The sequence below is a fragment of the Typopeltis vanoorti genome, chromosome 19 (genome assembly GCF_054136105.1).
Source record: "Typopeltis vanoorti isolate ZY-2024b chromosome 19, IOZ_Tvanoo_1.0, whole genome shotgun sequence".
Lineage (NCBI taxonomy): Eukaryota > Metazoa > Arthropoda > Arachnida > Uropygi > Thelyphonidae > Typopeltis > Typopeltis vanoorti.
In genome coordinates, this window is record NC_143567.1 from 87,533,292 (window position 1) to 87,559,637 (window position 26,346).

General features: G+C 36.4%; 1 protein-coding gene and 1 non-coding gene across 2 annotated transcripts in view; both read right to left on the reverse strand.

Moving 5' to 3' along the window:
- Window positions 1-25,777, reverse strand: part of LOC150096316 (uncharacterized) — a 44,074-nt gene extending 18,297 nt beyond the window's left edge. Inside the window, exon 1 of the mRNA XM_090409031.1 lies at window positions 25,654-25,777. Within this exon, the coding sequence (XP_090265157.1) occupies window positions 25,654-25,683 (30 nt within the window). The 5' untranslated portion in view covers window positions 25,684-25,777. The remainder of the gene's footprint in view (window positions 1-25,653) is intronic.
- On the reverse strand, window positions 23,355-23,427 carry TRNAR-UCG (transfer RNA arginine (anticodon UCG)). Its single transcript has one exon. It is a non-coding gene; the product is annotated as a tRNA-Arg (tRNA).
- Window positions 25,778-26,346: the final 569 nt, after the last annotated feature.

Consider the following 26,346-nt stretch of genomic DNA (forward strand, 5'->3'; position numbering starts at 1 on the left):
TCAAAAAGGCCAATGTCTCCTGTAGGAGATTTGTTACTATTCAATATTAAAATTCCCTGGCAGTCAGAAACAAATTACCTGGGTGTAATTCTCGACAAAAAGCTATCTTTCAATCAACACACCAAGTCTGCATGCACAAAGGCATCTAAAGTCATAGCACAGATCTATCCGCTAATTAATAGAAATAGCAAGCTCAGCAACAGAATCAAATTGCAGCTATACCAGTTGACGATTCGTCCTATAATCACCTATGCCTCTCCGGCCTGGAGCCACACCTCTAATGCTAACATCATCAAAATACAGCGAGTGCAGAACAAGTGCCTGAGAATGATTTTGAATGCTCCGTGGTATGTTAGAAACATTCAACTCCACAGAGACACAAATATTCCCTATATCTTCTCTTTTCTACGATCCTTAGCCACCAAGTTTTTCCTAAAGACGTCCACACATCCCAACGATTTGGTTCAACAAGCTACAGCATACGATCCAACGGACATATTCAAATACAGAAGACCAAAAGCTATATTGGCCTCCTTTAGTGATGCATAATCTCCATGCCCAATCAGGGCGAGCATTCTGCTCATAAATTTTACCTTCACTGCAACCACAACAGATAGCGGGGAATATGAAAAGCATCTTGCTTCACCCCTAAAGACATAAATGTCAATTGTCAATTGTCAATACATAGTAGTAAGTGAGTGAAATAAATATCTTTCTTTCCGAATTATGGGTGTGTTATAATAATAATAAAACATATTTCAAACTCTATTATTTCATAATAATAAAACATATTGCAAACTCTATTATTATTACATTGGTTTGTTATATAATATAATAAAACATGTGTTAAACTCTATTATTACAAGAAAATTTGTTTGATAGAAAATAACATTTAAATATCGTTTACGGTTGGGGGGAATGAGTGTGTAGAGAAAATACTTCATCGTTGTTAGCACATCCTAATAATTCATAGAAATCTGGGACCATGCATTAAAAAAAAATGCCAGCTTTATTTTACATGCTTGGTACAGAAAGCCTTGCATAGAAAATAAAAACATAACGTCATATCCGTCTTAATCAAACCGCATTCCTTAATTATACAAAAAGTAACTCTGGAATGGTATAGGTTTATTTTCCTTGTTCTTTGATATGAATGATCCTTGTTATTGTATATGTCAATGGTCTCAAACTCAAATTGCATGCGGGCCGAATGCACGATGTGAAAGCAGCTGACGGGGGGGGGCAGAAAAAATTTTTTTTTTAACAAAATGAGAGTGAATATATATATATATATATATTTAATCGTACTTACCCCAAATGTATGGATACCACCCCTTTATAACCTTTATAATTATGAAACCCTTTTATAACCTTTATAACTTGAGAATAAATAATGACAACCTATTCTCCCTACAGTGTCGTCTACAGATAACGGGGAAGATGAAAAGCATTCTTGCGTCGCTCCTTTAAGCCAGTCCTTATAAGGACTTTCTTTTATTTAGGCTTGGTGGATGGACCGAGATACACTCGACCGTGAGGTGCGGTGATTAATACCCTTGAAGGGTAATGAATGGCGATGCTATAGCAATGAAGTTCTAACTGAGGCTCGGCTATTGCTGTTACCCTCCTACCATGATCAGAGCTTTAATAGCTCAATAACACCTTATCCCTACACTGTCCTCTACAGATAACGGGGAAGATGAAAAGCATTCTTGCTTCGCCCCTTTAAGCCAGTCCTTATAAGGACTATAAGGACCTTGTCACCCGGGAGAAGGCACCGGGGAAATCAATCGACCGTGAGATGCGGTGATTGATTCATTCAATCCAATACCCTTGGAGGGTAATGGATGGCAATGCTGTAGCCAATGAAGTTCTAACTGAGGCTTGGCTATTGCTGTTATCCTCCTGCCATGATCAGAGCTTTAATAGCTCAATAACACCTTATTCCTACACTGTCCTCTACAGATAACGGGGAAGATGAAAAGCATTCTTGCTTCGCCCCTTTAAACCAGTCCTTATAAGGACTTTCTTTTATTTATTAAATTTTTCTTCGACACATACAAAAAAAATACATATGTTTATATGTAAATAATTATAAAATTTTTTTATTTCTTACTGCAACTTGACACTTGATGGCGTTTCGATTCTGATAAAGCTTGTAGCCTTGAAGAAAAATTACTAGAAACTATCTTCATCACGGATTGTAGATGCTCATCGGTCAATCGGGTTCTTTTCTTAGACTTATTAGTTTTCAACTGAGAAAAAACTGTTCACCTATAAATGTACTCCCAAACAAAGCGATTATTCTTATTGCAAAAATTTGTAACTGAGGGTATTTATCTTTTGAGAAGTACGAATAAAAGTTAATCAAATCTGTATATTCAAATCTTTGAATAAGATGTATATCACACTATAAATTAATTAGCTCCATTTGTAAATTTTCTGGTGCGTTATTCACGTTCCTTTTTAATGGTAATGAAAATAATCTAAAATCGGACTCCAAATCATTAAAATCTTTAAATCTTTCTTCAAATTCTTGTCGTAATAATGCTATTTTTCTTGCATATTCTTGAGATTTTTCATTTGAAATAATAGGGCATGATTTAAGATGGAGGAACTGTACGAAATTTTTTGATTCCAGTTGTGTTTCCTATAATTGCAATTTAACTTTAAAAGCTTTAATACAAGCATACATGTCAGGGATAAGTTTATTCTTTCCTTGCAGCTCTTTATTGAGAATACTTAAATGGCCGGTTAAGTCAACAAGAAATTCTAAATCTGTTATCCATGTATCATTACGTAGCTCGTCGATAGATTCATTTTATTGTTTCATGAAAATTTTGATTTCATTTATTAAATCAAAGTAAGCTCGACTCACCTCACCTCGTTATAATAAATCATTTCTCCGTACTCACTTTCAATTTCTTCAAGCAATGCAACACATTCTCGATGATTCGGAGCTCGTCCACGTATAAAGTTTACTGATTTAGTTACTGTTTCCATAACATTATCCATCTGCAAAAATTTGGCACAAAGTGCTTCTTGATGAATAATGCAATGTATAGTGCAAATTTATTCTGAAATTTTTCTTCTTTCACTATTTTTTTAATTCTATCGTTACCCCATTTTTTTTTTTTTTACCAACCATAGCAGCTGCACCATCACTTGAAATCCAACCATTTTTATCCCAACTTAATTCTTCAATTACTTCAATTCACCAGTAACACCTCGTACGAAACAGGCAAGTAGTGCCATATCTGTGCTGCCAATACTCTCATCAACTGCTATTGAGAATGCTGCAAAATCTATACTTTTTTTCTTTTAACTGACATCGTAAATCACTAGCGATTTCGTTAACACGTTCCGCTACCGTGTTGGCTGACAAACTAATATTTTTAAATAATTGTTGTTTGTCAGGACAAAGAAGTTCAGCAGACTTAATCAAACACTCTTTAAGGAATTCGCCATCTGTAAATGGTTTTGATCGTTTTGCAATGATGTGCGCGAGAGCAAAACTTGCGTGAACTATTGCTTCACTGGATTTATTTGCTTCAGTAAAAAAAAAATTGTTGTCGTTGTAAGCCAGATTTCAGAAACTTTAACTTTTTTTCCCCACGCATCGGAAACACCAGAATACTGAAGCGCCACCAACTGTTGGCTGGCGAACTAAATTTACTGATTGTACACTGTAGATATAGATTGAGCTTATACGCACATAACCTCAGTCCATATCTCTATGTCTCTAAAACTATAAGCACCGCATTTACAACAAATACATAATTGAAATGTATTCGCGGGCCGTGTAAAATTGCTTCGGGGGCCGGATGCGGCCCGCCAGTTTGAGACCACTGGTATATGTAATTTAGTATATATACTTAGTATGCGATACAACCCGTGATAAGTGTGGTAACTCGTTGGGTATACTAAGGCTGCTTGATAGAACGCTTGTACAGATATATACATCTTCCTCGTTAAATGTATTTGTTCAGGTATTAACTTAAAAAAAAGTTATGGTGATTTATTTTTAATCAAGTTATAGAGATATTTTTATCTAGCTACTGAGACAAATGATTATCCCTTTAATGCCGCGTTTATTTCCAAAGGAAGTATGTCGAAATGCTTTATCCCAAACTTTTGGAAATCGGCGGGCAGCCAGTCTCTACTTAGCTATCAGCTAAGTAGAGAGTTGTTGGATTAAAAACTCGAGTTCCCGAAGCGGGAGAACACTACGTGAAGCCTGCGCCAAAGATCGAATAACTCGAGAACCACTAAAAAAATAGAAAAGTTTCTGTAATCTGCTAAAAAAAAAAAATGCCTGTTATTCCCTTATAGGAAGTAAGCGCGGCCCCGTTTTAGTCCTGTCTAACTTATGGAGACTGAGTGGGCAGTTCAATCTCCACTGGTAGCCAATTAAAGATAGCGGTCTTACGACTCTTGCATATACAGTACTAGTTAGGATTGATGAACACGAGGTGGCGCCAGTTATCTATAGTATACTGTTTCCTTTATTCTAGTCTTCAACGCATGGCCCGCGGGCCACCTGTGACCCACGGAGTTCTTTGCCGTGGCCCACTGGCAATTTTGAAAAAATAACTACTTAACAATAAAACGTGATTATATAAAAAATAATTTCAATGAAGCCCGCTGGCCACTAAGCTACACTGCGGTATTTAGAATTGTAAGATGCTTTCCATATTCACAAGAAACGCTGCATTTGATACTTTACATAAAATCCTATAAAAATAAATATTAAATAGACATGCTTCTTCAGCCATCTACCAGCGCCGAGCGGTACTTAACTACTATACTAACGTCGCAGTTAGATGGCTGAAGCAGTAGTTCGTTCGAGTGCGCTGTCTAATGCCTTTCAGATACATCTCGAAGGTTCTCGATACTTCGTTATTTTCATATAAATACAAGAGGATCTCATCTACCGTCAGTCAGTCAGTCGTGAACAGTGTGATATTCGTGTATAAGCGCACGCAAGTTCGTCGTGTCAGCAATAGCCTATTATGGTTTTATATTACCAGACTTTTTCTTTAGTGTGAGACATATTCGGTGGATAATAACCGTTACACGGTCATTTTGGATCATTTTTTGGGTTCACCCGCCATCACCATGGCGTCTACGAGTAAAAAGTGTAAATCAAGTGATTATTGTCGGGTTTTTAATGAAAGTGGACCAATTTGTACTTTTTTGTGCCGATCGACGATACACCAGTCTATTTAATTTTCGTGAGTCAGTATCAAAAGAATACAATATAAAACGACACTATGAGACAAAGCATGCAGCCAATTTTGATTGCCTTCAAGACCAGTTTCGTGTGGACAAAGCGAACCGTCTCAAAATTGATTTAAAATGCCAGCAGGGTACATTTAAAAGGCAGAGGGAAGAGAGCGAAGGGTGCGTCAAAGTAAGTTATGTAATAGCTGAAAAATTGCTAAAAAATCAAAAGCCTTCTTGGACAGCAAGTTTATGAAAGAGTGTCTCATCGCTGCTGGGATATTCTGTGCTCAAATAATAAGGAAGTGTTTAAAAAACCGAGTTTGTCTGGGATAACTGTAGCACAACGTGTCGAAGAACTTGCCAATGACATTGAAGGAACTTTAAAAAAAAGATCGTCCGAATTTACGTCATATTTTTTTACTTTAGATGAGAGCACAGATGTCGAAGGATACAGCACAACTGGTTATCTTTGTGCGTGGCATTGATCAACAATTCAATGTGACAGAAGAACTGTTAGTGCTCGTACCTATGAAGGGAACGACGAAAGGCACTGATATTCTTGAAGCCGCCAAGAAAACGCTCCAGCGTTCCGCCCTCAGCTTAACCAACCTCAAGGGTGTGGTAACTGATGGTGTCCATGCTATGGTGCGAAAGAACGAAGGGTTTGTTACGTTGCTACGGAAAGAACCGGAACTAGAAGGAAAAGATTTCGTCCCAAATAAACCACATCGCCGTGCAAAGCGGATCACGGCGATGTGGTTTATTATAGTGATGTGCGTCGGTTGAGCAGAGAGGTTCTTAAAAGAGTCTTTGACTTAAGGAGCGAAACACAGCAGTTCATGCAAACCGAGGGGGTTCCGATTGTGGAATTTAACGATCCGAAGTTGATGATAGACTTTGTCTTTGTGACCGACATCTCGTTGCATATAAATGACCTAAATACACGGCTACAATCCAAAGAGCGACTGATGCATACTCTGTTTGATCACATCACCCCCCCCCCAAAGTTTGGTCAAGCTTTGGATCATTTTTTGGGAGGCACAACTCGCAAAAAAAAAGACTTAACTCATTTTCTGCTTCTCACTGAGTTCAACAGCTCGTCTCTTGATGAATACGGTACAAACTTAGCCGTGTTGCGAAGTGAGTTCGAAGAGAGATTTAGTGATTTTCGTAACCAACAGTCTTCTTTAGATTTATTTTCTATGCCATTCACTGTCAATGGTGCCGAAATGCCAGACTAAGTATAAACGGAGTTCCTTGAACTCCAAAACAACTCTTCTTTGAGAGAAAAATTATTCAATGTGCCCTTGCTTACATTTTACAAAGACTACATTTCTGAGGACGCATTCTTTAATCTTCGCCGGTATGCTTTGAAGATGTGCGCTTTGTTAGGAAGCACATACTTATGTGAGCAGTTCTCCAGAATGAAGCATGTGAAGTCCAAGACAAGAACTCATATTACGGACCAACTTCTCGAGGACACTCTGCGCATAGCGACTTCCAACATTGATGCCACATCGATAAGCTGGTCAAGGAAAGACATTGACAAGTTGCTCATTGATATTGTAAAAAATGAATGCTTTCTTCATTAAATTATCTTTTTCCAAGTATCGATTGTATTTACTTATCATGAATCCGACTCCTACCTAAGCTCTTTAAGCTGAGTTTGTTCATTTTTATAGGATTTTATGTAAAGTATCAAATGCACAACGTTTCTTGTGAATCTGGAAAGTATTTTACAATTCTAAATACCGCAGTATAACTTAGTGGCCCGCATGCTTCATTGAAATTTTTAATGCGGCCCGCACTGTCTAAAAGGATGAAGACCCCTGTTCTAGACCATAGCAGCACATGATGCACTTGACTGTTCGCCCTGGTAAAAGGGAAGACTACGGGAGCCTATCGATTTCCAATACGGGGCTGCATACTCCCCCTTTTTTTAAACATAAATTTAATTTATGTTAAAAATAAAATAATATTTTATTTTTAACATAAATTAAATTATATAAGACCATCTGTAAATAAATGCTGCTTTTTTTTTCGATTTCCACCAGTGTGTTTAATAGAGAATTCAATGCTCTTGTTTATCAATGTAAAATGAAATTTTCTTGTTAGCCCAGTTTTGCGGCATTGAATAAGAAAGACTATTCCCGTAGAAAAGGTGACACATCCCTTCAAAAATGTCTTTTACTTCAACTTTAGGTTGACTAGTAGTTAACTAATTTTCTATGGAGATGAGCGCCCCCCCCTACTCCAGAAAACGTTGGTTTTTTTTACTCCTGAAAACTGGCCAAAGAACACACAAGAAACACAATATGACATTTGTTTTCTCGTCCTGTAATTTTAACCAATGATACTCATTCCTTGACATTCTTCCCTTCTTTCTGTTAATTATATTTTTCATCATATGACAGAAAGGTTGCTTGCAAATAATTGTTTTGTTAATTATTTACTTGTTAGAACCTCTTTGTACAGGTTATATGCAGCTATAAGACAAAGTATACGTAGCGCACGAGGAAGGAAGAAAGGACTTTTGATGTTTCTTTGAAGAACTGGTTACTTGAATTTCCTTAATTTATATTTTTCACATCGTATAAGAGACACTTTAAAATGGACAGAAAAACAAATATTGCACAACAGATAGCAACACCAGTTTTCTCTCTATTTATTAGTGCTAACATTTTTAATGCCAAATGATTTAAAAATACATTTTAGGAATAAGAAATTGGCATTTGTCCAACCAATTGTCTTAATTGTATATTTCCTTGATCTTTAATACCTTTTCACAATAAGGTCTTATAACCCGAACATTACTTATTAAGAGTTGACACCAGAGGGCAGAAAAGTTAAGCGAAATTGTCATGACAACAAATCACATCCGGGTTGAGAATTAGCCGATAATCAGAAAATTAACAGCGTACCTTCAGTGACTTAAACGAAATATGATCCAGCACAATGACAGAAGACACTATCAAGGAAACTTTCACACAATTCAATGGGTTTTTTTCACACTATGCGTCATGCAACTGATTATCTGATCTTTTAGATTTCCTTTAGGATATTATCTAAAAATGTTACTTGAAACTACTATGTTCATGCATTAAAAGTATAAAGAATGCATGGGATAAACGAGAAAAAAATCGATTGAATAATTCATGTAAACTGACACAGTTATTTTTTTTTAACTGCCGAATAATTTAAAACGTGTTTTAATCACTGGGTTTAATCAATATACCTGGATAAGTATAAGGCTTTGCATAGTTAGAGTGATTTCAGAATCTGTAATAAGAACAGATACTACACCAAAAGCTTAGCTATAGCGACTGCGCAGTTTACAACAATTTATAAAAGAGCAGTTCGGCGTTATTATAATATATAAACATAAATAAATAACACTGGCAAGCAAATTCTGTTTCTCTTTTCATAGTTTCTTGGATGTAAGTGCCATTTAAGTTCTTTTCTTTAAATTGCAAAGGACAGTGTTTTTTGTGAAACCCAGATCGTACTACTGTACATAATAGATAGCATGCAAATTAGATATAGTAAGCTACTCTTTCTAGCGAAAGAGTTTTTTCATTATACTATTTAGTTTTAACAATAATATATATTCGGATAATTGAAATTGAATATTCTTCAAGTTTAACGTAATGACATTATATAGTTTAAAAGAAACCTTTTATTAACAATAACAATAGATCTATATAAGTAATTATATATATATATATATATATATAAACTAATTAAATAGAGAACTTATTTATATTTGAACATTACCAATATATTAAATATTTATATATAATTATATATAAATGTTTATATATTAGAGTTATGATATTCAAATATGAAAAATAAATCTAACTAAACTAAAATAATAAATGTTTTATTCCTGCACCCGTCATATTTTAAAATGAACTTAAAATAACTCTGTATTATCAGTTTTCTGGGAAATTTAAAATTTACTAGTCTTTTGCGCTACGTGGAAGCCTGTTTTTGTCACCAATCATTCTGTTATTTTTTTATTTGTAAGCCAGTTTTTTTTTTTTTTATAATGAAGTGTAGCCATGCCATGTAGTAGTGAATAGTGCAAATATAGCAAACAGAATGCCAAAGAAATTTTCAACAGTTTTCCCAACTGTTAACTGCAATAGGACCAAGGCTTGTAAAGTAGGGAAAACCCAAGCTATATGGTTACGATCTGGATATGGTATTTCTTGTCGCAGTACGCGATGCGTATTACTTGAAGCGTCTTAAGTACCTATTGCCCTTAACATGATTCAAATAAACTTAACAATTAAAATAATTTTTAAAAAAATTCTTTGTATAAATATTTTTGTAGTGTAACAATACCATCATCAGAGATAAGAAGTAAGGAAAAATTATAATCATTCTAGAAATGTAAAGCGACCTCTCTCTCAAAAAAAAAAAAAAAAAAAAAAAAAAAAAAAAATGAAGAAGGTTCTAAAATAAATACGATTTTTGTTATTGTTCGACGCTGATATATAAAGCTCACAAGAACCCCTTGGGAAATTTTATTATTATTATTATATTTTCATAAATCAGCCTTTAAAATGTGCACAGGTCATGGAATAATCTCGCACAATCTGAGAAATTATTCAATATATAATCTCACAGATTTAAAGGAACTTAATCCATACATTCTCAATGTCTCACTTCAGAAAATTGACGAGTTTAACAATAGCATAAAAATTTAAATGTGCACAGAATTTGGTAAAAATCAGGAAGAGATGTGAGATGTCTTTGGTAGGCGTGTGGAGGTGTTAGCTTTTAAACTGCTGAAAATTTTTTAAATTATTTTTGGAGAGACATTTGATACATGAAAGTCATCAGATTTCTATTAAGTTTTTCTGTAGTTGTATAATGTTCTAAATTATTTATTTTGTCTGAGATGTAACCATTTTGAAGAAAGACTAATTCTTATGCAATAGTATGAATGCTATCAGATCAGTGTTTCTATTTGTTAAAGATTGAAGATATGAATTCAACAGCACAACTTTTCCCAATTTGAAACATCCAGATTGCAGCGCCATGTTAGCATTTTTAAAGTCAATGTTTTCGAATGTTTCATTTCTGATCGAAATTTAAATTTAAAATATAAGTTAAATTATTATTTTTAAGAAAAATAAAATAAATTACTCGATAATTTGTGTAAAAGTACTACGGATGAGTCACTCTTTTCTCTATCAAAGAGAGTTATATTAACTACATTAGAAATTGTAGGAAAATTGAACTGGAATAAAAATTCCAGTTTAATTTTTTAACTATATTGTGATATACGGTTCATAATTATACTATTAAAACAGATCAAAATAAAATTATATTTTACTTTGATTTTGCCTGAGGTGTAGAAATTTTTAGAAATGAGATTTTTAAGACCAATTAAAAGAAGTAAAATAATAATAATAATAATAATAATAATAATAATAATAAATATTAGAATAGTTAATAATTTAAAAAAAATAAGGAATATAAGGAAAAATGGAAAGATATTGATTATTATCAAAATAATGAATTAACATAGACTGAAATGGAGGAGGAGGGAACTAGTTGCAATATGGAAAGATCGGTGAAGACGGAACAAGTAAATGCCTAATCATCGATGAGAAGAAGCAAAAATATTAAGTTAAGGAATTTAAAATTATATTCATTATAAGGAGTGCATTAGTTCAGTTTAAATACTGAATTGTGTTTTTAATAATAACTGTATACTATTTTATTGGGCAATGGAAAGAATAAAATGAGACGCGAAAATTTTATTTTATTTTTTTATTTATCTCAGTTCATCACCTCATTAAAATTTTTATTTGTTCTTTATAATTCAAAGAAAATGGGGGTGGGTGGAAATAAGCATCTTATATTTTTCTAACTTAGGATTCAGAATGTAATACCTGAAAAAAAAAAATAAATAAATAAACTGATTACTAAGACAAACGTATTTTGCTTCCCCCCTTTTTTTTTTTCTGTGAGTCTACAGAATTTGTGCAATTCCTACCCCTCTCGTGCGCACGCACACACACACACTACGTGTAAGTGCTTCCTCAACGTACATTATTAGTGATCAACGAGCTTGCTCCATTTATACTCGCATACAATCGCATGCACGACTGGCAAGAAGCTAATGACCTGTGTTCTAAAATGAGTTGCGACATGACAATCCAAGAAATGACTATTCAAACAGGATTGCAGTTTGATTTTTTCCATTTACTATTTAATAAAACCTGTTATTCGAACACGCATATACTCGCACAAAAGGAAGATAGGGTTATTGGAGAAAGAAGTATGTGAGTGGAAGGGGGGGGGGGAATCTTCGTATCGCTTGCATCAAAACATCCGGTTATGATAAAGAAATGAATACTTCTCATGGGTACAAATTACGATTTCGAGTAGCTCAGCCATCTCTTTTCATTAAAGTTAAGCTATTGATAGTGCATTCGGAGGAGGGTTCTAGAAAATATTGTAGGGAAGTGAGGAAAAGAATTCCACAAAAGAGAGGGAAAAAAAGCCTGATTGAGCTAGAAACACTTCTAGCTTAATTTAAAAAATACTAAAAATCGAATTATACACCGTTCCTAATCATTAACGTACTAATAGAAACCATGCTGTTCAAAGTTCGTGTCTTTCAAGTAGTGCAATAACACTACTACTACTATAGCTCCTTAACACTACTTAACCATCTTATAAGGAACGTTGTGTTTTTCTATACACTACTGATAGTTTTGAAACTTTTAATAGTTTCATGTGCAAAATGTACGAGGGTAGTCTGAAAAGTTCTATCACTGAAAAAAAAAAAAAAACGAATTTATAATTTCAAAATTATTTGTATTTTTCAACATATTCTCCCTTAAGACTAATACATTTATTCCACGATGCTCCAGTGCTATTATCCCGTCTGTAACGCCATTATCCCATCCCTGAAAAACGCTGACCAGCGAGGAAGAGTTTTAGTTTGGGTAAGAGATAGAACTAAGAGGGAGCCAAATCTGGGGAATAGGGTGGATGTTCCAACTATTCATAGTGCAGATTCCTTAATTTTCAAGATAATTTGATGAAAGATGATTTTTTTCTTCTACAAACCAGGTCTTTTCTCACTAATTTTTTCGTCTAGTCTGGTTAAAAGATCGGAATAATATTCCCGGTTATTGTTTTACCCTTTTCAAGATAATTAATAAACAAAATACCTTTAACATCCCAAAACCGATGCCATGACCTTTCCTGCTGACGAAACCGACTTGTCTTCAAAACCGCGGCTTCTGTCCGCGGTTTTGACTGCTCTTTGCATTCTGGTGTGTAATGGTGAATCCAAGTCTCATCCATAGTAATAAATCGACGCACAAAATCAGTTTCATTCTTGTTAAAACGCTCCAAGCACTGTTCAGAGATTTTCATGCGAGTGTGTTTATGTTATGATCTGCTGTGAGCAAGCTCGGCACCCATATTGCACAAAGCCTTTTCATTTGCAATTCTTCATGCAAAAGATATCCTACACGTTCTTTTCAAATGTATATAATCCCAGCAAGTTCACACATTTTGACTCGCTGGTCATCCAATACCATATCGTGCACTGATCAATGATTTCTGGTGTTGTTACACTTTTTGGACGTCCCTCACGTGGATCATCTTCAAGGCTGGTATGGCCACGTTTAAACTCGGCAGCCTATTTCTTAATTGTCGAAGAGGAAGGAGAAGAGTGCCTGTAAACTTTTATGAACTTCGAATGAATTTCGCTTGGCGTTAAACCTTCTTTTAGCACGAATTTTATAACCGCACGATACTCAATTTTATCCATTTCAAAGGATACAGATAACACTTTTGCTTCATACAGCTGCATATAAAAAAAACTACTTGATAAAATGACTACCAATTTCACACTGATGTTTATGACAGATGTACCAACTTAGAAAAAAAAAAAAAAAAATGGTGCCAAAAATGCTGCCATCTATGGTCAAGGCCGAGAACTTTTCAGACCACACTCATATTTATCGTATTGTTGTATAAAATAAATAATTTATACTATTTTCCATAAGCAGATTTTTAATTAAATAGATTATATATTAATGTCGTAGTATTTGTACACGAGTTCATAAATAGCGAATTAACTATTAAAATTACCGTTACTGATTGGTATATCAAAATAAAATTTCGCCCTGTCCACAACACCCCAACGCACCTGTGGAAAAAAATCAATTACAGACTCTAATATCGGCTTCACTAGACGGTAGTCTAGTGAAGCCGATATTAGAATAAATCTAGTTATATAGATGGCACTAAAGTTCCTTGAGATCCAGCTCCAACGAACTGAATGTATTATTTAGTCAAAGTTGCTTGAGTCATTGTTTTTTTTTTTTTCGTTTACATTCACCATCTTCGATCATATTAAGATATTTTAATATTTAACTATAATAGTTTAGTTTTGTGTTGTCTTTCAGAAAAATTGCAGTGAAAACAGAAACTTTGAAAACAAAATATTTGCTCTTACAGTGCAATTAATATTTATAACCTAGGCTCTGAACGAGTAATTTACAACCTTTTTTTTCACATAAAAAAAAAAAAAAAATATATATATATATATATATATATTCTTCTTCTTCTTCTTCTTCTTCTTCTTCTTATTATTATTATTATTATTATTATTATTTTATTTATTTTATTATTATATATAGTCAAGGTTGAAGTAATACAGAAGTAATGAGCTCTGCATTACTTCAACCTTAGCATTTTCAGGTCTGGCTCCCACTGAGACCTCAATGAAGGTCGAAACCGGTATGGGTAGTGACCATTGCCTTTAATATTTAGCATCATACATCTCCGCAAGGGGACGTGCTTTACATTAATGGAAAAATACTAAGGAAAGTAATCAGAGCTTTACCACCTTTACCACGAGTTGCCTTGGACTTGTACTACGTGCAGGTGCAAACTTGACTTTCTTGTCTGTTTGCTCACTTGGGGAAATAGGATTAAAAACCAAGTTTATATAAAATTACTTGGTATCTTGAATACATTTTTATTATATATATATATTAAAGGTTCCTTCATATCCTGAGGAAACGCTTTACCTAACAGAAAAAAATTGGATACACACACAAAAAAAAACCGCAGCTGTGAATATACTGTGTGTATATATATATATATATATATATATATATATATATATATATATATATATATATATATATATATATATATAATACAATTGCAAATATAATAAATAAAAAAAATATATTATTATCTTGATTATTTTTTCTGTTTACAAAAATTAAAATAAAGTTAGCTTAAACACCAAAATAAGTTAAAAATGAACTGTTTCCTTTTAGTCACAAATTTGCGTTCAAAACAGATTGCGGTGTGTGGAAATCAATCGACCGTGAGATGCGGTCGGTTGGTTCATTAATGCCCTTGGGGGTGATGGATAGCAACGCAAAGCTGTACCAATGAAGTTTAACTGAGATTCGGCTGTTGCTGCTACCCCTTTGGGCGAGGAGTTTTTGAGTCCGCTCTCTTGGGGTTTTTACCTTAAGGAAGCACTTTGAGTCTCCGGGGAGAGTGTTCTCCGGCACGGCCCGCTGAGGGGCTTTGTCGGTGAATTATTTTCCTCGGAATTTGAGCGGTTCTGCTCGGTAATCGAGTTTCACTGAGTAGAACCAACGCTGAGATTTGGACGGTCTTTCGCCCACGAATGAGTGGCCTAGAGATCGTCCATATTTTTGAGATTGAACCTTTACTTACATAGTCGATTGGTTCATTAATGCCCTTGGGGGTAACGGATGGCAACAATGCAATGCTGTACCAATGAAGTTTAACTGAGGTTCGGCTGTTGCTGTTACCCCCTTGGGCGATGAGTTTTTGAGTTTGCTCTCTTAAGGTTTTTGCCTTAAGGGAGCACTTTGAGTCTCCGGGGAGAGTGTTCTCCGGCACGGCCCGCTGAGGGGTTTTGTCGGTGAATTATTTTCCTCGGAATTTGAGCGGTTCTGCTCGGTAATCGAGTTTCACTGAGTAGAACCAACGCTGAGATTTGGACGGTCTTTCGCCCACGAATGAGTGGCCTAGAGATCGTCCATATTTTTGAGATTGAACCTTTACTTACATGGTCGATTGGTTCAATATGAGATGCCCATATAGGGTAACGGATGGCAATGCTGAACCAATGAAGTTTAACTGAGGTTCGGCTGTTGCTGTTATCCTGGGTAAATGAGTTCGCTCTCTTAGGTTTTGACCTAAGGGAGCACTTTGAGTTACCGGGGAAAGTGTTCTCCGGCACGGCCCGCTGAGGGGTACGTGCCGGTATTAAATTATTTTCTTCGGAATGAGCGGTTCTGCTCGGTACTCGAGTTTCACTGAGTAGAACCAACGCTGAGATTTGGACGGTCTTTCGCCCACGAATGAGTGGCCTAGAGATCGTCCGATATTTTTGAGATATCACCTTTACTTACACATTACGGTGATTGATTTTATATGAGATGCCCATATAGGGATGACAATGCTGAACCAATGAAGTTTAACTGAGGCTCGGCTATTGCTGTTATCCTGGGTTAATGAGTTCGCTCTCTTAGGTTTTGCCCTAAGGGAGCAATTGAGTTACCGGGGAAAGTGTTCTCCGGCACGGCCCGCTGAGGGGTACTTGCCGGTGAATTATTTTCTTCGGAATGAGCGGTTCTGCTCGGTACTCGAGTTTCACTGAGTAGAACCAACGCTGAGATTTGGACGGTCTTTCGCCCACGAATGAGTGGCCTAGAGATCGTCCGATATTTTTGAGATATCACCTTTACTTACACATACGGTGATTGATTCATTCAATCCAATACCCTTGGAGGGTAAGGGATGGCAATTCTGTAGCCAATGAAGTTCTAACTGAGGCTCGGCTATTGCTGTTACCCTCCTGCCATGATCAGAGCCTTAATTGCTCAATAACACTTTATCCCTACACTGTCCTCTACAGATAACGGGGAAGATGAAAAGCATTCTTGCTTCGCCCCTTTAAGCCAGTCCTTATAAGGATTATAAGACAGATTGCGAGCAATTTCTCTCGATGTTATTTTCATTTTTTTTTAAATTTAGGTCATAGGATACTTTTAATTGAAATCTCAAATACATCAGGATAGGTAGCTTTACTGAATTTCATTTCACAATGTACGCGCTGTTAGCCTAGTGGCTTGCGCTTCGCAACCGCAACCATATGCATGGGGAAGGAGTGTCCTAAGTTCGATTCCCGTCCGTGACGTGAGGAGCTGAAGGATCTTCCACAGCCATAGCCAAGTTAGCCGTCTTAGGCGTGGACAACAGGGTTTTTAACCCCAGTTTATCCTGGGGTTTTTCGTCCCGCAAGGCAGGTAAACAGGCCTTGAGGCCTGTTTACCTGCCTTGCGGGACGAAAAACTCAACACTAGGGACATAAGATACACCTGGAAGTAGAACTGATCACCTTATCCTGTGAACGGTTTGAGGTTCGATGATTAATAAACCCTCGACATCGCAAGGATAAAGGAAGATGAGATGAGATCTCTCGGCACCTTGTGATCTGTTAATGTGGGTTATTTTTCCACTGATTAAACACCCGAGATATCTCGCTTTTTGAGAAGCCAATCTGGCTGTAGTAGATAACCCACAATAAGCCCTTTATCGAACTCCGAAAAATCCTTTGTTTTGAATCGAACTTAGGAGTGTCCTAGGTTCGATTCCCGTCGACGATGTGAGGATCTTAAGGATCTTTCCCAACCATAGCCAAGTTATTAGCCGTTCTTGGACGTGGAAAGCAGGGTTTTCCCCCGGTTTATCTGGGGATTTTCATCCCTCAAGCAGGCAGACCTTCCCCGTGAACATACACAGGGATACAGTCAGGAATACTTAAGACAATCCCTCCAGCCATAGGTCTGAATTGTCAGGTATGGCGTTCCCAAGCCCGGATAAAAATAGAGGGGCGGAATTGTGTTGCCGTACCACCCCGTAAAAGGGGCTCACGGCCGTTGAATCACCATACGAAATGAATGAGTGAATTTCACAATGGAGTTCAATCGGTTGTACATTTTAAACAGACTAAATTTTACGAATGAACATTTTGATGGATTGGCCAGGCATTTGTCAGTTAGCTGAACTAATAGGATGATTTGCAGCCTTCTCAACTTAGTCCAAACATTGATCATGCCTTTTGACTGGAAAGCCAAGAGTTCAAAATCCCGTCTAGGAGGAAAAGAACCGTTATAAGTGCTTTTCAAATGACAGTGAGTTAGTTGGTCTCATGCACGGCAGGGGGACTTTTTTTTTTCTTCCCACAAAACAAGCAAACTGGAGAGACCACATGCAGTTAACAGACAGTTACGCTACCCCACGGCTTTAATTGCTTCTGTCATAATCTCAAAAACAATGGGATGACTTCATAATAATTTGGCTGATTCTACGGCTGAATTAATAGCAAAAAAACCCACTATTAATCTGGCAAAATTACTTCGGTATTGCCACCTGCTGGACAAAAATTCCTTAAATATTTCAAGGGTATTTCGAATTCTTCGGGATATTTCCATTTTTTTTTTCTTTCATGGTTTGTCTATTTATTATTCCACGGATACGGGCCCCTTGAGGATGATTTGGGAAAGAGTACCCTTAATCATGTCAATATGAGATGCAAGTTAATAAAAGCAAGGGTGTTTTCAATTGGACCTAATGGAAATAAAACTGCTAGGCAGTTGATCACTGGTGAAACAAAGACCCACTTTACTGTTAAGGGAGTACGCGGGTTCCAATTTTCCTAAAGAAAAGCTTTAACTTGCTTTGAGTTTAACTTTTCTGCTATTCCCTACCAATACCCTATTAATCAGAAACAAATTCAATTCAAAATTCTCCCAGATGACTTTCAGAAATCGTCATGTGCTGAACTTTCGGTTGAGCCTCCATAGCTCAGTCAGTTTCGATGAAGCCCTTTCGTTGAAAAGATCTGGGTTCGAGTCCCGTCTATAATATGAAGAACCTTAATCACAGCTTTTCAATATAAGGTGAGTTAATCGATCTCATAAGGAAATAGGGAGATTTTCTCCCTGAAACTCGGGTTTTCATCCTTCTAAACATCCGTGAACACACGCCTACAGACATAAAATACTTAATCTTAGAAGAATAGCAAGCCGGTTGCATTAAATTCCTTGAGCTCCAAATTAGGAAGTCTCAATCCGTCTAAGGACAGACTAGAATTGGATGAATCATTACAAAATATTCGTACCAAGACTGAAGGAAATCAAATAATCTGGGTTGGACTGTTTTTGAATTAAAACCGAAATAGCTGAGGCTGTGAGACCTGTCTGTTAATTTCGTGTGTCCTAGATGGTTTTCTTGCTTTGTAGGAGGAAAACTCCGACTTTCTGAAGGAAAATCCCTTCCATCTCCGTATGAGACCGGTTAATTCGTCTTCAGCTGAAAAACCCTTATTGTATATTGAGAGCCGCGGAATAACTGCCTTTTTTTCGAAAAAAGGGGGAACAATTTTCATTAAGGCGACCCTAGTAGGCGACAAAGAGCAGATGCATATCTCGAACTCTACTAATACGTAGATACGCTACTGTTGTTGCCTCACATCTTGTTTGATTATCACAATTGCATGCATAATTATTTAGACTTAATCGTGAAACTAGACTATTATTTGTACACAATGATAAAGATTTTAATAATGTGTTTCATGTTTGGTCTGCGAAGACTGGAAAAAGTGTTGCTGCGTGAAGTGAGAGTGGATGTGCAAAATCAGGGAAACTTGAACTATTAAGGAGGGGAGGAAGTTGATATGCAGACATCAGTGAGGCAGTCGAGAGAATGCTTATAATTTACCCGAGCCAGTACGAAGGACAAAAAATCAGAATGAAATAGTTAGTATAACGCATCAAGATAGGGGTGGGATAAATGGATCTCTGCATTTCATGTATACTCATGCCAGGAGCATTAGGAACAAGAAGGAAGAATTTTTGACCTTGATTGGCTCTTCCTGATAACAGATTATTGGCATTAGTGAAACATGGCTGACAGAAGATGATATAGTTAGTGGGATTGAATGTGTAGGGTATAGTGTGTTCAGGAGGGACAGAGAGAATAAAATGGGGGGGGGGGGAAGTGTTATTGATGATAGCTGATGAACTGCAACCAAGGAGAATAGAAGTTGTATTGCAGGATAGTGAAAAGAGCTCATTTGAGGCTATTTGGTGTGAGATTGAGACTAACCGAACAAAATGTACAGTTAGGTGCCGCTATAGACCAGATGATGGAATAGATGGTGGAGATAGTATGCATAGACAAATTGATGAAATGAGTGGAAGGAGTGTAATTATTATGGGGGATTTCAACTATGATAACATTGATTGGAAGGAGGAGAGGAACACATGTGAGGAAGGAACTGGATTTTATCCAATTACTGAGGGATAACTATCTGAGACAGCATGTAATGGAAAATACTAGGGGTTCGAGAGTGCTTGACCTAGTAATAGCGTCTGAGAATTTGACTGTAATGAATATGTTCCCACCTATTGGTGAGAGTGATCATATGGTCTTGACCTGGGAGGTGGCTAAATGTGTGAAATTTTCGATTAAGACAGGGTACATGTGGAATAATCGTGCTGACAAGTATGACAAGCTTAGAAGATTGCTTGGTTCAGTGCCATGGCATGTAAAACTGCAAGGGCTGGATGTCGATAGGGCATGGGATGTGGTCAGGGAGCATTTGCAGGAGGTTATGGCTGACTGTATACCTAGAGTCCGAATAGTAAATCAAGTAGGAGTTAAATAGATGAATAACACCATTAAACTTGAGTTGCAAAAAAAGAAACAACTGTGGAAGGAATTTAAGGAGAAAGGTGACTTGCAGACACATGAACGGTATAAAGCGCAGGCCAGAAGGGTAAACGAGTGTGGTGATAAAAGCAACAACGGATTATGAAAGGAAATTAGCCATGCAAGCTAAAGAGAATCCCAAACAGTTCTTTCAATATGCTGCTAGTAAAAGGAAAACTACACGGCAGAATGATTTTAAGGAACGCCGATGGTAGGGAGGTCACTGAATCAGTCGATATAGTGGAATTACTGAGTGAGCACTCTTTGCAAGAGTATATCATCCAGGTGGTGACATTGAAGGAATGAAGGAACCATTAGTTTATATGGGAGTTGTGGTGAATGAAGTGGAGGTGAATAGTCTATTACAGAACCTTAATGTGAATACATCTGTGGGATTGGATGGTATATCAGCACGGGTCTTACGTGAAGCGGCTAAAGAATTGTCAGTGCCCTTGACTTTATTGTTAATCTGAGTCTCGGGTCTGGTTTAGTCCCGAAGGGGTGGAAAGAGGGGAAAATATTTCCACTGCATAAAGGAGGATCCAAGACTACTGTTGCAAATTACCGACCGATCAACATATCAGGAGTCGTTATCAAGGTCTTGGAGAAAGTAGTCAAGGAAAAAATACAGGAATGGATTGATGAAAATGAGATACTGTATGGGGGGACAGCATAGTTTTGTGAAGGGTAGATCATGCCTCAGTAACTTACTCAGGTTTTATAACACAGTGATGGCTGAACTGGATAAGAGTAATGGGTTTACAGTGATACTGCTGGACCTGGCTAAGGCCTTTGACAGGATACCACATGGAAGTCTAATCCATAAACTGCAATATATGGGAATGGATATAGGGTTGATGAGATGGATGGGAGGATGATTGATGGAGGATACGTATTCTGGTATCTGGAGAGATACCAGAGAGTAGTTTACTCAGGAGTAGAGTCCAAAAGACGGCCTGTGACTAGTGGTGTGCCGCAGGGTTCTGTTCTTGGACCACTGCTCTTTAATTTGTTCATTAATGATATAGGAAAGGATCTGACAGGAACGGTTCATTTGTTCGCTGATGATGCTAAGTTGGGTAGGGCAATGGTGAATGCCGAAGATGTCAAAATTTTGCAGGATGATTTGGATAGATTGGTGGTCTGGGATAAGGAGAATGGATGTCAATTTAATGTGGAAAAATGCAAGGTTATGCATTTTGGGGTGAAAAGATTAGCAGCAGTATATCAGATTGGTGGAACTGTACTCCAGGAGATTGATGAGGGCCAGGGACTTGGGAGTGTTGGTAAATAGGGAGTTGAAGTTTAGGGAGAACATCGCAAAATTGGCTAAATCAGCTCATCAAATCACTTGGATGATGAAGAATACGTTGACGAGCAGAGATAAGCAAGTTATTGTTCCTCTGTATCGAGCCTTGATAAGATTAGATTACTGTGTCCAGATCTGGTCACCTAGATTTCTTCTTGATGTGGAGGAGGTTGGGAGGATCCAGAGGCGAGTGACCAAGATGATAGCAGGTCTATGGAATGAACCTTATGAAAACAGGTTGAAGATTTGTGAGTTGCAGAAATTGGTTGATAGGCGGAAAGGGGGAGATATGATTGAGACATTCAAATTGCTGAAGGGTTTCTATAGCATTAATTCAGAGGATATTTTTGAGAACAGGACTGGTGGTGGGAGGACTAGGAGACATCCATGGAAGCTAGGCAAGAGTGTGGTTAGTAAGGGTGTTAGATCTGGGTTTTTACTTTTAGAGTGGTGAATGAGTGGAATAAACTGCCTGAGTCTGTTGTGGATGCTGTGACAGTGAATGAGTTCAAGGCAAAGTATGATAAATACTGTGTGAATGTCAAATAGTTGTGATGGACATGATATTTAGGGCCACCCTCGATGAGTCTAAGGACTCCTTGGAGTCGCCCGCAATAATAATAATAAGAATATTTCTGAATACTGTATGACAGAACGTTCTCTGCTAAAGTATGACTTTTTCGTATTATTTTTCGCACTACAGAAACTCCAGACATTTGATTTGTAGGAAGTCTTCCAATTTTTATTGCTAATATTTTTAGTTCGACAAATAAAAAAAAAATGTGCAATGATGTTATAGCAGAAGGATCTCCAACGCCATCTATGGCTCAGTCGACAAACTATTATCTATTTTCCTGCTAGTGTTTTTATTTTATTTTATTTAGTTATTTATTTTTCATGAAGGTTAACTGCAACTTCTGTTCCATAATTGTGAAGTACCTTTATTAAAGTCCGTACTTATATCATTCTGACTAGCACTTAAAAAAAAAAAAAGAAAAAGAAAGAAAGAAAAAGTCAAATTGTTGTGCAAAAAAGGTTTTAAAAAGATCACCGAACAATGAAAATGCCCAGAAAAACAAGAGTTAAAAAAAGGAATCAAATCCTACAAGTGAATGCAGAAGAATGAAATTTGTAAACATGCGCGACAACTACTGCGTCAGGACGATAGTATATGAAAAAGAAAGAACCAAACTGATTTCTAAGATACACATATTAAATATAGTCTGTTACAAACATGACAAAAGACTCGATCTACCTCCCAAACAACTGAAGCTGTTTGCAACCCAGTGTGTACGTCTGTTTGTGGGGGTCATACGAAAGCCCGGAGCTAGAAAACAAGTCAAAAGCTACGCAAACTGGTTACGCTGCTCTGTAAGCTTTGGAAATAATTTAAAAGCCTGACCTCTCAAGAGGAAATAGTAACAACTCATATATCTAGCAAGTAGATTATGATTCACATCCTTTTATACGAAAACAGTGCTGCCACTTACTCTTATTTACATGTGAACGGTATTATTTGAGTTTTCCGAAAACCGAGCAACAATTTACACGATTTCTATGTTGTCGTGATTTTATAATTTAATAGTTTAATAAAATATGCAGTGTGTAAGTGGAAATATTCGTTTAGGGGAAGGGGGATTTTTACTTGCACATTTTTTTAATTCCTTAAGTATAGGTATAAACTTAGAATTTTAATTAAGGACAACTTTTTTTTTTTTCGTTATAAAATAAAAGTATAAATAAGCAAATATTTTGAAACATATGATCTCAATGAACATTAGCCAATCCCGGACGTTGTTTATGACTAGTAGAAAAAAAAAATTAAGTTGGCAAGAAAATGTTTCTGAACCTAATTAAGTTTTTTAATTATAAAACTGTAAGTCACTGAATTAAACTTTTTTTTTTTTTTTCAGTTTAAAAAAACTACGCATTATTGAATATTAACTAACAACGATAACCGAAAAACTGAAGTAAATATTATATTTATATCGAGATGGAGAAAAGAAACCGTCCGCGGCAGGACTCGAACCTGCAATCTTCTGATCCGAAGTCAGACGCCTTATCCATTAGGCCACGCGGACAACCGTTAGAGGGTTTCTTCAGATACATATTAAACACTCTTTATCCAGAGAGACGTTGCTTGGAATGTGAGCATAAGCTTTAGTTATCATGATTGGGACTCTTTACATTTCTTATTCTATATCTATTAACTGTGTACAAAAACCAGACATTGACCTCCTACTACTGAATTCTAGATAATTCTGTTGACTTGTATTGATGTTTTTTGGGAGAGAAACCATAGCGTCCTTTCGTACCAAATGGTATGCGGATATTATGGATTGGATCACAGCCGTATCGAGATTGTGTTCTGTGAATGAATCAGCTGTTGCCTTGCGAAGAAGAGCCATCAGATTTCTCGGTCTACATACATCTAATTATTGCAATTGGTAGTGTGCTAGCTACACTGGAGGACAGTAAAATGCATTATATAAAAATGTAACTCGAATAATTAAAATCCAACATTTTTGTTTTGTTATTATTATTATTAAGAATGACCTCCACGGAGTCAGAGTCTCAGGTTTGGCAACAGTCAGGTTTTGAAAGTAAGATTGCTTTTATCGTTAATGATTTTTTTTTCCTATAAGAAAAAAAAATACCTTGGAGAGAATTTCTGCAGTGTTTTGGTTTTATCCATTGTAATTCTACAATCGTTGCAATCTTATCATTTGGAAAGAACTTCCAATGCCTTTTCAAAGCTCACCTAGTGGATCTTATGGAGAAAATAGTTTCCCCTCCGAGGGAAAAAAAAAAAATAGTGTGGAACACATTCATTCGGTAGACATACTACTGTACTGATTGATATCAAGGTTTAGTTTTCTTGCACTAATTTTAAATAACCCAACCGTAACAATTTCTACTTGCTTCGCTGAATGAAGAGAAGCATGAAATCTGCTGTGTTTGGGAAGAGGAATTAAGCATTTTGATAAATTTTTTTTTTTCACTTGCGTCCTTAATCTTTTTTTTTTTTTTTTATCATTCTTAAATAGAACACAGTAAAACCAGTCGCAAAGTCATCTCAATGTTCTTTTAAAATTACGAATAAACACACTTTCCCAAAAGTACTTTTAACATTCTTTCTATCAAAAGAAGGGAACTAATTTCAGCCGAAATATGCAAAGAAGCAAGTATACAGAAAACATAAATATTATCAGTGTCAAACATAGACCACATAAGAACTTAATAAAGATTCATAGAACCTTAAGTGACCTGAACATTACCCTACCATGGATATTGTTAAAGAGTGGAAATTTTTGACGTCTCGTGACCAGAAGCTTCTAGATGATAATCTCAAAAATGTGTCTTCGAAATCTGAGCTTTTATGCACTAAATAGACCATTAATGCACTGTCTAACATTCGGGGAATGACTTGAGTTTATCCCGCAGAGCTACGGCTGACAAACTTGACCTAGCCGATATCTCATCGTCTCAATTACAACTCGAGAAATACTAAACGTAACACTTAACAAGGTAATTATTTTGTGGCGAATTAAGTGTGGGTGAATTAATTTAACACAGGTGATATTTAGAAGCAAGCTTCGAAAGCTTTGTTAATTATGAAATATTATGAAATCCGGTTCAGTATTAATTATTTTTGGTCATTCCAGTTTCTGAAGGATGGTAAAATAACGAAACGATTTATCATTTACACCCTCCCCCATCGGCATATACATTACGAGTCTTCCTTAACATAGCATGGGAAGATCTTGGTTCGAATACCGTTTGGGAAAGTGAAGGACTTTTATTTGGTTTCATTTAATAAATGGTAAAAGCTTGTTTTCCACAACTGATCGATTGTAATAAACAAAACTAGAGGGATTATGTTCTTTTTTTTTTTATAGTTTGAATCAAAATCTTGTGATAATTAAATTCTTCCTGCGTGCATTTACTAAGTTTTAATGTCAGAACGTAAATAAAATTAACTTCCAGACTTACAAAACAGTTGCTGTTGATGTAAAATTAAATTTCAGTACAACAATCAAACACTAAGCCTAACAGATCGCGAATGTATTTACACTTAGCGCCCTCATGCGGTGGATTTAAAATAAGTAAAACAAAAATGTATTATCTTTTATATTTCTATTATATACAAACAGAAACGGAATTATATGTGGAAAATTTTATAGCTTACTACAAAGAGATAATATAAAAGTAAAACGTCAAAATTTGTTTGTTGAAATAAATTGCACAACTGAATGGTTAAACTTAAGTACTTAAAAGTTCCATATGAAGAAAGAGCTCTAACTTACCACATCGAAAAAGAACGGGTTCACGAGCATAGCAACCACCTTCCGAACGTCTTTGAATGTGATGAGCTCCGTTTCAGCTGTCGTACAGGTTACGACTGCGAAGTTTGCGGCTTGTAGAAGGACATGCGCCGAACTTGTGCAACCCCCAAGGTCACACAGCAAACACGAGGCTGACGTCGAAGAGAGGAGAGGACGGAAGTGATCCTGTTAGCTAAATAACAGCGGATAAAGACAAGTAGGAAGTCTTCCTATTTTCCAACCCTCATTTCTTAATAGAACATGGGGTGGGTCGACTAGAATCGGAGATCTTTCTCGTTAGCTGAAAGTTCTGTTATTTGAAACTTGTCCTTTCCCTCGTCTGTCATAGATCATTTTGACCCCCCCGCTCCTCCCCATCTGTTTCTGTATTTCTGGATTTTCCTCTCTAAAACAAATCAGCCAATATCATTGAATAAAAATTCTCCCACTTTGAAGGCAGAATTTGAAATGTTTTCAAATGATAGATGAGTCATCGACAGTATGAGCATAATACTTGGAGGCCTGAAGTGACTTACGGTTTAATGTTTGGTTTCTTAGAGCAGGATTTCCCGGATTGCCCAACCCTTACTTAGCCCACCCACAGTACTATGAATTACTAGAAGAAACAATAGAATTACTAACTCAAAAATTTCCGTCTGATATAGTTGAATTGTT